Source organism: Oncorhynchus masou, chromosome 18 (assembly GCF_036934945.1).
Source record: "Oncorhynchus masou masou isolate Uvic2021 chromosome 18, UVic_Omas_1.1, whole genome shotgun sequence".
Lineage (NCBI taxonomy): Eukaryota > Metazoa > Chordata > Actinopteri > Salmoniformes > Salmonidae > Oncorhynchus > Oncorhynchus masou.
The window spans coordinates 36,793,907-36,806,174 of NC_088229.1; the positions used below are offsets into that span (position 1 = coordinate 36,793,907).

General features: G+C 44.5%; 1 protein-coding gene across 2 annotated transcripts in view; it reads left to right on the plus strand.

Moving 5' to 3' along the window:
* The window catches only part of mfn2 (mitofusin 2), a 36,584-nt gene extending 26,002 nt beyond the window's left edge, over positions 1-10,582 (plus strand). For both annotated transcript variants that reach the window (XM_064923159.1, XM_064923160.1), the window contains exons 8-18: positions 276-429; positions 1,837-1,904; positions 2,185-2,306; positions 2,470-2,596; positions 2,699-2,803; positions 3,409-3,511; positions 3,676-3,899; positions 5,532-5,687; positions 5,909-6,105; positions 7,143-7,277; positions 8,897-10,582. In XM_064923159.1, coding sequence (XP_064779231.1) covers positions 276-429; positions 1,837-1,904; positions 2,185-2,306; positions 2,470-2,596; positions 2,699-2,803; positions 3,409-3,511; positions 3,676-3,899; positions 5,532-5,687; positions 5,909-6,105; positions 7,143-7,277; positions 8,897-8,966 — 1,461 coding nt within the window. In that variant the 3' untranslated portion in view covers positions 8,967-10,582. The remainder of the gene's footprint in view (positions 1-275; positions 430-1,836; positions 1,905-2,184; positions 2,307-2,469; positions 2,597-2,698; positions 2,804-3,408; positions 3,512-3,675; positions 3,900-5,531; positions 5,688-5,908; positions 6,106-7,142; positions 7,278-8,896) is intronic.
* The last annotated feature ends 1,686 nt before the right edge of the window (positions 10,583-12,268 follow it).

Genomic DNA, 12,268 nt, shown 5'->3' on the forward strand with positions numbered 1-12,268 from the left:
TTTGATAACCTAGAAACCTGCTACATGCCAGTGAGGCAAGGTACAATATCCCAGATAAAGCAAGATGAATACTATTGTTGAACATAGCCATCAGTCTTACACGTCCTTATGGTCCTCACTCACGCACTGCAAATTTGTCAAGGTCCTGACGTCAGCTATCCAGCTACAGAGCGTTCTGACGTCGGGATGCGCACATCACTCGAACGTGACGTTTGATGGTAAACACAAAATGGCTCTATTGAACCAGGTCTCCCTGTCACTCTGTGCCTCCCCAGGTGAGGAGGCAGCACATGGACCGCTGCAGCGGTTTCCTGGTGGACGAGCTGGGCGTGGTGGACCGGGCCCAGGCAAGCGACCGCATCTTCTTTGTGTCTGCAAAGGAGGTCTTACAGGCCCGCGTTCAGAAGGCCCAGGGGATGCCAGAAGCAGGTACACACACACACACACACACACACACACACACTTGGGTATGACACGACAAGCTTGGCATACCTGTATTTGGGGAGTTTCTTCCATTCTTCTCTGCAGATCCTCTCAAGCTCTGTCAGGTTGGATGGGGAGCCTTGCTGCACAGCTTTTTTCAGGTCTCTCCAGAGATGTTCGTTCGGGTTCAAGTCCGGGCTCTGGCTGGGCTACTCGAACATTCAGAGACTTGTCCCGAAGCCACTCCTGCGTTGTCTTGGCTGTGTTTAGTGTTGTTGTCCTGTTGGAAGGTGAACCTTTTCCCCCGGTCTGAGGTCCTGGAGCAGTTTTTCATCAAGGATCTCTCTCTCTCTCTCTACTTTGCTCCGTTCATCTTTGCCTCGATCCCGACTATTCTCCCGGTCCCTGCCGCTGAAAACCTCCCCACAGCATGATGCTGCCACCACCATGTTTCACCGTAGGGATGGTGCCAGGTTTCCTCCAGATGTGACGTTTGGCATTCTGGCAAAATAGTTCGATGTTGTTTCTCAAGGTCTGAGAGTACTTCAGGTGCCTTTTTGCAAACTCCAAATGGGCTGTCATGTGCCTTTTACTGAGGAGTGGCTTCTGTCTGGCCACTCTACCATAAGGGCCTGATTGGCGGAGTGCTGTAGAGATGGTTGTCCTTCTGGAAGGTTCTCCCATCTCCACAGAGGAACTCTGGAGTTCTGTCAGTGACCATCGGGTTCTTGGCCACCTCCCTGACCAAGACTCTTCTCTGCAGATTGCTCAGTTTGACTGTCCGGCCAGCTCTAGGAAGAGTCTTGGTGGTTCCAAGCTTCTTCCATTTAAGAATGATGGAGGCCACTGTTCTTAGGGACCTTCAATGTTGCAGAAATGTGTTGGTACCATTCCCCAGATCTGTGCCTCGACACAATCTCTACGGATAATTCCTTCGACCTCATTGCTTGTTTTTTTTCTCTGACATGCACTGTCAACTGTGGGACCTTATATCGACGGGTGTGTGCCTTTCCAAATCATGTCCAATCAATTGAATTTACCACAGGTGGATTTCAATAAAGATGTAAAAACATCTCAAGGATGATCAATGGAAATTGAGTCTCAATAGTAAAGGGTCTGAATACTTATGTGAATAAGCCATTTCTGTTTTATTTTTTAATACATTTTCAAAAATGTTTAAACCTGTTTTCGCTTTGTCATTGTGGGGTATTCTGTGTAGATTAAGATTTTAATCAATTTTAGAATAAGGCTGTTACATAATAAAATGTGGAAAAGGTCCAGGTGTCTGAATACTTCCCTAATTCACTGTAAGCCACACAGGTGGACATTCACAGAAAAACAATGATCTAATATCCAAGAAAATGACATCCCCCCCCCCCAAAAAAAAAATCGACACTCTCCTTACTTGTTCAGGTGGTGCTCTGGCCGAGGGATTCCAGGCCAGGATGTTTGAGTTCCAGAACTTTGAGAGGCGCTTCGAGGTAAGGCTTTCTAATGAAAGAACCTCTGAGTGAAAGGGGTTTTCAGTTTACAATACTTCGTCTCGGTTCCCATTAGAGATGTTCCGAACTCTGCTCAATTGCCGGTGCAGTTCACTTCCAATCCAACACCATTCTTTTCTCACTTGTTTCAAATCATGTCTGCATGCTCTAGTTAGGAGAGAGTGAGCTCTGCAGTTGAAAGCCATTGAATGTGTCGGGATATTTCTGCCCATTCACTAGGCCCTCTTGTGAAACACTCTGTTTTCCCCTGTTCTTGTAGGAGTGTATCTCTCAGTCTGCGGTGAAGACCAAGTTTGAGCAGCACACTGTGAGGGCCAAGCAGATCTCGGAGACCCTACGGCTCATCATGGACTCAGTGCACGTGGCGGCTCAGGAGCAGAGGTGAGTTCTCGGGTCACGCCAAGTACCCAGGCTGCCTCAATTGTCAAAATGTCTTCCTTGTCTCCTTTCCTTCATTTGAACCGATATGATAGACGTGATGGGGAACGGCTACCGTGCGAGGCAACCAGTTGTGCTCCATGTTTTGTGAACCTTGTGTGTTCAGGATTCACTGCCTAGAAACCAGGGAGGAGCGCCAGGACCGCATGGAGTTCATCGACAAGCAGCTGGACCTGCTGACGCTGGACTGCAAGAGCAAGATCAAGAAGATCACAGAGGAAGTAGAGCGACAGGTAGGTTTAAAATGGGCTGCCGCGCTACGATTGAATTCTAAGAATGGTCTAGTGAACGTTATTCTTCCTTCCCTGTGTGTGTGTGTTTTTACCTGTGTGTAGGTGTCCAACGCCATGGCAGAGGAGATCAGGCGACTCTTTGTGCTGGTGGATGACTTCCACATGGACTTCCATCCGTCTCAGGTGGTGCTCAAGGTGTACAAGAACGTGAGTGATTCCCTGGCCTCCAACACAAACGAGCGCTCGCACGAGCACACACACACCTCCTCCTGCTCTTTTTGCTACCGGATGTTTATGCTTGATTCTACTAATCGGCTGTCATCGGGACTTTGATTAGCTGAATCAGGTGTGTTTGAGCAGGGCTGGAACAAAAGCCTGCATACCCAGTAGGTCTCTAGGAGGAGGATGGGCCACTGTTGCCGTAGGCCTCAATCCTTTTCAGAGTGTTAGTGGAATTCTCCCTCGGGCCTGTTTTGTCCTGGTGTCTACCTTCTCTAAGAGAACAACCCTTTGCAGGGAATTTCCTGAACACACCCTTTGACATTTTAAGGGTGTGTTCAGATTGGCAAACTTCCATGAACTTGGATTGTTTTATATTTTAGTGTGTGTTCAGAATGTCATACTGTGCAGTTTGTTTTCTCTCTGACCATATGTGTTGCACTATGTACAGAATAGGGTGCACATTTTGGAAGTGGCTGTAGTATAAGGGTCAGGCCAAAAGCAGTGCATTACATAGGTAATAGGGTGTCCATTTTGGACTGAACCATTGAGATTGCGGTGGTGATGTTGTACTGTGTGCGTGTTCTTTCCAGGAGCTCCACAGGCACATTGAGGAGGGTCTGGGCAGGAACATGTCTGAGAGGTGTTCCACAGCCATCACCGCCGCCCTGCAGTCCACCCAGACAGAGATGATCGGTCAGTCCCGCAGCAGCGGCACTCACACAATTCCAAACCCCATCCCATTGTTAAAGGAACCGTTTGGTCCACCAGCCATACGGGCGGAAATATTCCCAGTAAATTAAATTGATGTTCAATTGTGAAACCACGGAGATGTTCTCAACTAGCATCCCCCTTCTCAGATGGTCTGAAGCCCCTGCTGCCAGGGCCGGTCCAGGAGCAGGTGGACAAGCTGGTGCCGCGGCAGCAGATATTCACCCTCAGCTACGACCTGGCCTGCGACAAGTTGTGCAGTGACTTCCAGGAGGACATTGGCTTCCACTTCTCCCTGGGCTGGACCATGCTGGTCAACCGCTTTCTGGGACCCAAGAACACCCGACGTGCCCTCATGGGCTACAACGACCAGGTGTGTGTGCGTGCTATTTCCCTAAGAAAAGGGTTAGGTAGAGGTAGCTCTTCACCACACATGGAGGATCAGGTTTACACCAGCCCCCAATCCTGATCCTAAAGGCGTCATTGTGATCGCTTCCTCAATTTTTCGACTTTTTAAATGTATTTATTCTTAAAGAATAGAATTTACAATGCCTCTAGTTTATTTACATTTTCCTACACCATCAAAACCCCAAAAATAAATATAAGCTTGTTTTATGATGTAATTGTAAGCAAACACTGTATAGGCTCAAAACATGGTTAAAACTATCATTTTGAGCTCATGGATGGTCATCCATAGCTCTTGTCTATTCATTTTGAGTGGTTACATTTCTCCAGCACCATCCCTCAGCTATTTACCAAGTCATTGGCTGGGTGACCGCTTTGTTATTGTTTGAGAAGCATCTTGTCCTTGTAAAGAGAGAAGATAAAATAATACCTTTCTTAGTGGAACAAGGGGAGTATCCTCTGGGAGCAGACAAGCATACTCCATTCTGGGTTGTTATTCCTGTGCTTCCTCAGTGCTTTGAGATCACTCTGTCAAGTTAATCCCCCATGAAGGCAGTAAAAAGCCATTAATTACTACCGGTACAATAAACGTAGGAACTGGTTCACTCATGGATGGGTTGGTTGTTTAGCTACAAAACCGACGCGTGCGCAACTATGGGTCAGAATGAACTGTTGGCTGAGATTGTTGACATGTAAGCTATATTTCATCTATGTTTATTGAAAACAAATACATTTGCACAATGAGCACCTGTCTCTCAAATACATTTGTTACAGTTGTTGGTTAGCGAGTGAATTTTTGCCAAAATGACATCCAGTCAAAACGCCTCAACAAGACATGGTGTCAAGAGCAAAGTGAAATGAGCTGAAACGAGCCACTTCCGATTCCCCACATGGCAGTTTGTCGTTGTTGCAAGCAATCAGGACCTCCAGAATCACAACAGCACTGACTTCTGCCCCATTTTGAAGCGCGCACGTGGTTTTGTGACGTCAGCTAACCCACCTATAGACTGTAAACACGGAGTTCACTGGTGGCGTCTTTGCTTACAGCATGTCACAGAGCAGCACCAGGCTGGCTGCTGACGTGAACTACATTCATTGTCAATGCACAATATTTGTTCAACAGCTGTGAAAGGACAATTAGAAAATCCATAAGAATAGCAGTTACATTCCACACACGTATCGCCACGCCATCCGTGCTTCGTATCTCTTTGTAAGCTAGCTAGCATACAGGCATTTGGTTACGTGCGTTGCTATGGTTACACCGTACCCCAGGCTGTCAGGAGCACTCTCTTAAAATGGACCATGAAGTACTACACTAATTTCGATACTTGCATATGAAATGTCTTCCTGCATCGCTTGAATTGGTGCTGGCTGCATCCATATTCCGCACATTGTGGCATTGTTGACAAGTTGGTTATTTTAATGTGGGGATATTGTCGTCGTCGTCCCCCCCCCCCCCCCCTGATTCACTTCCGTTTATCAGATCTCTGAAAGGAGGACTATGATAATGGCGTAACGGTGGCTTTTGAAGGCTCTTATTGGTCAAGACGTAGCATCAGCTACGCACGGTTTCTATACTTCATTGGTGTCTGTCCTGTAGGTTCCTCGGCCCATGGCCCTCACCCCGGTCAGCACCAGCATGCCCCCGTTCCCCCAGAACTCCATGACCCAGGAGGAGCTGATGGTCTCCATGGTGACCGGCCTGGCCTCCCTCACCTCCCGTACATCCATGGGCATCATAGTCGTCGGTGGCGTGGTAAGGATAGAGGAGACACACTCCGTGAAGGCTTTAAAGAATGTGCAAATGGTTGTTGACCATGCCCTAAACCAAAAGTATTGTTTCTGAAAATAAGTAGGAAAGGATTTGACACTTTCAGTGTTTTCCCCTGTTTAACCCAGGCATGAAATGTGTTTTCTTCCTTTGCACTCAACAACGGTTAATTTGAAAATGTTAAGTATTGAAAATGTGTGTGTCAGATCTGGAAGGCAGTGGGCTGGCGTCTGATTGCCCTTTCGGTAGGGTTGTACGGCCTGCTGTACGTGTACGAGCGCCTCACTTGGACCACCAAGGCCAAGGAGAGGGCCTTCAAGCGCCAGTTTGTGGACTACGCCAGCGAGAAGCTGCAGCTCATCGTCAGCTACACCGGCTCCAACTGCAGCCACCAGGTTCAGCAGTGAGTAATGGACATCCCATCTACAGCGGTCTGTTTTGTCTGACTCCCTCACTCCTCTTCTCACTACATCTCCTCCTTTTTAAAAAACATTTATTTCACCTTTATTTAACCAGGTAGGCAAGTTGAGAACAAGTTCTCATTTACAATTGCGACCTGACCAAGATAAAGCATAGCAGTGTGAACAGACAACAACAGAGTTACACATGGAGTAAAATAAACATACAGTCAATAATACAGTAGAAAAATAAGTCTATATACAATGTGAGCAAATGAGGTGAGATAAGGGAGGTAAAGTCAAAAAACATCCCTATCTAGCTCTCTTTCTCCCTCTATCCATTTGCTCTCTCCATCTATTTCTCTATCTGCCCGCTGCCCTCCTACTCCACCACAACCGAGTCTTACAAGGCCAATATAATCCCCTCAACAAAGAGATGGGATGTTTGGCAGGGCTCCGCACTGCCACTCTCCGTAGTTCAGTTCTGCATGTTTGACAGCTAGTATAGAATTTGCTAAAGCCTCTTCGTAGAACCACTGGCCAGTCAATCTGTCACACAACGTTATGTAAGCCTGTTTTATATAAGTAGATTGTCTCCTGCTGTGTGGGAGTTGTTCTCTGAACATGCCTCATAGAGGCCCTCTGGTGGTGAGAGGGACTGGCAGTGGGATCTGGTTTGTCTATAAGCTACCGAGTGAGCCTATTGCTCTTTGCAGTTGTAGGTCATTCTGAAAACAAAGCTGACTTAAGTCGTAAGTAGGACCCAAGTAGGATCCTGATTTACGATCAGTTTGAGTTTTTTATTTCACGAGGCCTAAAATGACACGGATAGGGACAAACCGATCCCAGATGAGCACCTCTACTCAGAGATGCTTGGTACACATATGGCCCCTGAATCTCAGAGCGCTATTCCTCAAAATGCCTAAACGCTTGAGGACATGCTGAAGTTGACATGGCTCTACAGGGATTTTGTTCAGTGAGTACACTAAGTAGAGTTGAGACTGCGTGGCCCTGAGCTGCTGGTGTGTGTCTGTCTGTGCAGGGAGCTGGCCGGCACCTTTGCTCAGCTGTGTCAGCAGGTAGACGTGACGCGGCAGAACTTGGAGGATGAGATCACCGACATGAACACGAAGATAGAGCTGCTGGATGCGCTGCAGAGCAAGGCCAAACTGCTCCGGTAAGACGCTCGGTAACACACTGGTTGCGTCTGAAATGGCCCCCTATTCCATATAAAACCAAGTGCCCTAAAGACTCTGGTCAGAAGTCGAGCACTGCATAGGGGATAGGGTACTATTTCGGACACTGCTCAGTCAACATTGCTCAGTGATCAAGGCTCCTTGGTATTCTCAATAACTACAACGGGCTCATAGTAAAGGGGAAAAAATAATTGGGCTTAACTGCACTGAACAAAAATATAAACGCAACATGTAAAGTGCTGGTCCCATGTTTGATGACCTGAAATAAAAGTTCCCAGAAATGTTCCATACGCACAAAAAGCTTATTTCTCTAAAATTGCGCTCAAATTTGTTTGCTTCCCTGTTAGTGAGCAATTTATCCCTTGTCAAGATAATCTATCCACCTGACAGGCATATCATTAAATGAGTGCACCTTGTGCTGGGGTATATAAAAGGCCACTCTAAAATGTGCATTTTTGTCACGCAACACAATGCCACAGATGTCTCAAGTTTTGAGGGAGTGTGTAATTGGCATGCTGACTGCATGAATGTCCACCAGAGCTGTTACCACAGAAATTATCTACCATAAGCCTCCTCCAATGTTTTAGAGAATATGGTCGAACCGGCTTCACAACCGCAGACCACATGTAACTACACCAGCCAAGGACCTCTACATCCAGCTTCTTCACCTGTGGGATTGTGAGGGGTGCTGAGGAGTATTTCTGTCTGTAATAAAGACCTTTTGTGTGGGAGAACTGATAAGAGAATTATGTTCTCCAGGTACATCACCCAATTTAATTATAATACTCTGTCTGCACACCAGAATTTGTAAGATCCTGGTCGAATGAAACAGACGGAGGCCCAGCTAAATAGTCAAAGGTTTATTCACGGAACGTTCTAAAGTCAAGAATATAATTCATTTTATACCGACTTCTCACGCCCACACATTCACACAGCCATGCTCGCACACACACACAGACGCAGATACCCGCACACAAACACACACACGGACGGACGGACCCACACATGCACACAAACAGACGCACACACGTGTCCTGCTACGCACACACTGTCTGTCTCACAACCCAGCCGACAGAGATAGTAACCTTGTCCTTGAGACGTACTCCCCGTTCTCTCCCAAATCTCTAGTCAGGTCGGCACCAAGCTCAGACGGTCTGTGTTTAAAATACCATAAAGACATATTGTTTTACCCTAATTCTGACTAGGACTACACATTTTATTGATTATGATTTTATACATTCTAATCAATTCCATATTCCATACAATTATATGTTTCAGGCCGAATATTGTAATCATTCAATTAACAGACAATTGTCACCTATCAAAAACTCATTCTGATTGGCTGGGCCTGGCTCCCAGCCATGGCTGTGCCCCGCCCATTCATGTAAAATCAATAGATTAGGGCTTAATGAATTAATTTCAATTGACTGATTTTACTTAAATGTACTGTAACACAATCTTTGAAATTGTTGCATGTTGCGATTTTATTTTTGTGCAGTGTGATATTAAAGTACCATCTGTTTTCATTGAAGACAAGGCACTACTACTGTCTTGATGGTGTGTACCTATCTGAGTATGGTGTTGCCTTGTCCCCTGGCAGGAATAAGGCTGGCTGGCTGGACAGTGAGTTGAATATGTTCACCCAGCAGTACTTGCAGCAGGGCCGGTAGAAGTGACCACTGACCGGCCGTGAGATGAACCGTGGAGAGAACGTTGACCGCGAAAAGACCACGACTGTTCTGTGTTAACCCGAGGGAGTCCTCGCAACCTAGGCAATGGGGTCGGGGTCAATTTGGTTTTCAATGTGGTCAAATCAGGAAGTGAACTGAAATTCAATGGATGAATTTGAAAATGCCCTATCGTAACAAAATACAACAACAAAAAGTGGAATGGCTTGAAAATGAATTGACACCCAACCCTGCTAGACATGGACGACCCCTTCAAATCATTCACTCTCTCCTTTAGGACATTTTAATTTTTTTTTTGCACTCACATTAATTTAAAGATAACATCTTTTATCAGTACATTTTATGGAAGAGGAATTTATTTGATACCAAATACAGCCATATGTTGTCATGCGTTGCAAAAGAGGTTGCATATCGTTTGTCTACTTGATTTGACGTTACATGCCTTTGAACACAGAAGATGATTTAAGTGCCACCCTGAAATGATGGCAATCTGAAGGTGGTCACACACAAAACATCTAAACCTTTTTGTTGTAAATACCAGGGAACATCCAAAAGTGCAGCAGAAATGCAAAGTGATTTATTCCTATAAGCTTACTGCACCACGGTGTGGTGGTAACTCTATATTTAGACTATGAAATGACACTGGCTATATGAAAGAGCGTAGACTAGCGTACGAGGTGATGGAGGCGTCCGTTCTGAATGCACTCGCATGCCTTGGGGTCGTGCACTGTATTATGTCCTGCTTGCTTTCTTTGATTTGTCTGCTGCTCCGTGTAAATCAGTGTTGGACAGAGTGGATCACGCTCTGTCCGAGCTGTTGCCTGTAGCAATTCAGCGATCATTGTTGAGAAGTTGTAGCTATTTCGACTGCTTGTTTAGCGCTAAGACACTAAACAACCCTTTTGGGCGTTAGAAGTCTGTTTGTAAATGATTCTATTTAAAATGACAAATGCAAATAAACTACAAGTAAGGATCTTAAAAAAAAAAAAAAAACTTTCAGTGTGTGGTCATTGCTTTTTCATCATAGTGACTCTAAAGGATTGTTATAGTGGAAACATCACCATGTATTTATCATGATCAAACCTCTGCACCCCAATGCCTTGCTTCTTAGCAGGTGATATTTTAGATGAGGAAAGGTACATGTACTTGTTATGTGGCATAATCCTTGTTTCTCTTTTAAATATGATATTCAGGCATTAGCACTATCATTAAAAGGCCGATTTATGACTTGTAAATGTCTCTCAACCTTAATGTCTCTCAATAGTGTCACTAATGGCAGTTGTCCTTCCGGTATATGTCTGGCTGTGTGCGTCGTGGTCGTGGTTGTGCCAAGGCAGTTGGAAAGTGGTCTGGAAAGTTCTGAATGAAAATGTGCACTTTATACTTTGCTGCTTCTGTTTAATTTTTTGTACTTGACAATTTGGCTTTTAGTTTATTTTCCTCCGAGTTTCAAAGCAAATACAATTTTGGATAGATGTTTGAGAGATTGTAATGTGTGAACTTGCATGCAGTGACTACTGTAATTTTGTTGTCATGTTAACCATTCATGTAAAAAAGATAGTTAAGTGCATTAAAGAAGTGATGAAGAATGAAATGTCTGGAGAAGGTGTTCATTGTATTTGGCTTAACCCTTCGAGTTGCAGGGATCTGCGTTATGGTGGAATCGGTGACTTGTATTGATTAACATTAGTTTCAGCTCAGGGGAGCATAATTGAATACACAGGATAATGACATTTACAGTCCAATTAGCTCCTTTGCTTTAAGATACATTTTTATTGGCTGTAAATCACAGTAATGAGTCCCCTTGCACCTGTCAGGAGCTGGATATGGAAATATAGTGCTTAATTAAACAACTATAGGATTTAAAGTGATTAAAGATCACTTATTTAAATTGCTGTTGAATGTAATATAGAGAGAGAAAAGTTTAACCAAATGTATAATGTTACTATACCAGAGAGAATATTCTATGGTGCGAGTACTTCATATGTTTGTTTACTGAACAAAAATATAAATGCAACATGTAAAGTGTTGGTCCCTAATTTTCATGAGCTGAAATAAAAGATCCCAGAAAGGTTCCATATGCACAAAGATTTTCTCATTTTGTGCACAAATTTGTTTTCATCCCTGTTAGTGAGCATTTCTACTTTTCCATGATAATCCATCCATCTGACAGGTGTGGCATATCAAAAAGCTTATTAAACAGCATGATCATTACACAGGTGCACCTTGTGCTGGGGAAGGTAAAAGGCCACTCTGTGTAGTTATGCCACACAACACAATGCCACAGATGTCTCAAGTTTTGAGGGAGTGTGCAATTGGCATGCTGACTACAATAATGTCCCCCATAGCCGTTACCAGTGAATTGAATGTTCAATTCTCTACCATAAACCGCCTCTGTTGTTTTAGAGAATTTGGCAGTACATCCAACCTGCCTCGCAACCGTAGACCACATGTAACCATGTCAGCCCAGGACCTCCATATCTGGCTTCTTCACCTGCTGGATGGTCCGAGAGCAGACAGCTGATGAAACTGAGTAGTATTTCTGTCTAATGATGCCCTTTTGTGGAGAGAACTCATTTTGATTGGCTGGGCCTGGCTCCCCTGCTCAGCAATGTGAAATCCATAGATTCAAGCCTAATTAATTTATTACAATTGACTGATTTCCTTATGAACTGTAACTCAGTAAAATAATTGAAATTATTGCATGTTGCATTTTATATTTTTGTTCAGTATAAATTCTAGGACTGACTGGCCATTCACTTGAGCACCTAATAAATGAACATTAACTTTGTCTCATTAAACATCAGTCCAGCTGTCACTTTGCAGAATCTCTTAGTTGGTCTAATGATCAGTTCAAACCGAGTGTATTAACCACTGTCCACTTGACCTTTTACAGTATACCAAGCCAAGTGAGTAATGTGCTCAATGGCTGTGGCATCAGTTCGCTGGGGCACCAACAACGGAGCATTTCTCTAGGTGTCATAACCCTAATTATTGTCCTGCCCATTACCTGAAACGCTCCCATTTATAACCATGATATTCCACTGTTCAAACAGTAATTAAGTCAGTAATGAACAGAGAACCACTGTGCCTCCTTTACGATCCCCAGACTCATTTGCATGTTAATTATCATTAGTGGTGGGGGAAACAAGCCCTATCAGCCAAATTAGCAATTTTAATAATTCTCTCCACCAACATTTCTCTCAGATTTGAAGTGTTCGCTGTAAGCCCCGGGAATGTATTAAATGAGATTAGGGTTTTGCTACCTTTGTTGCCATTGTTTT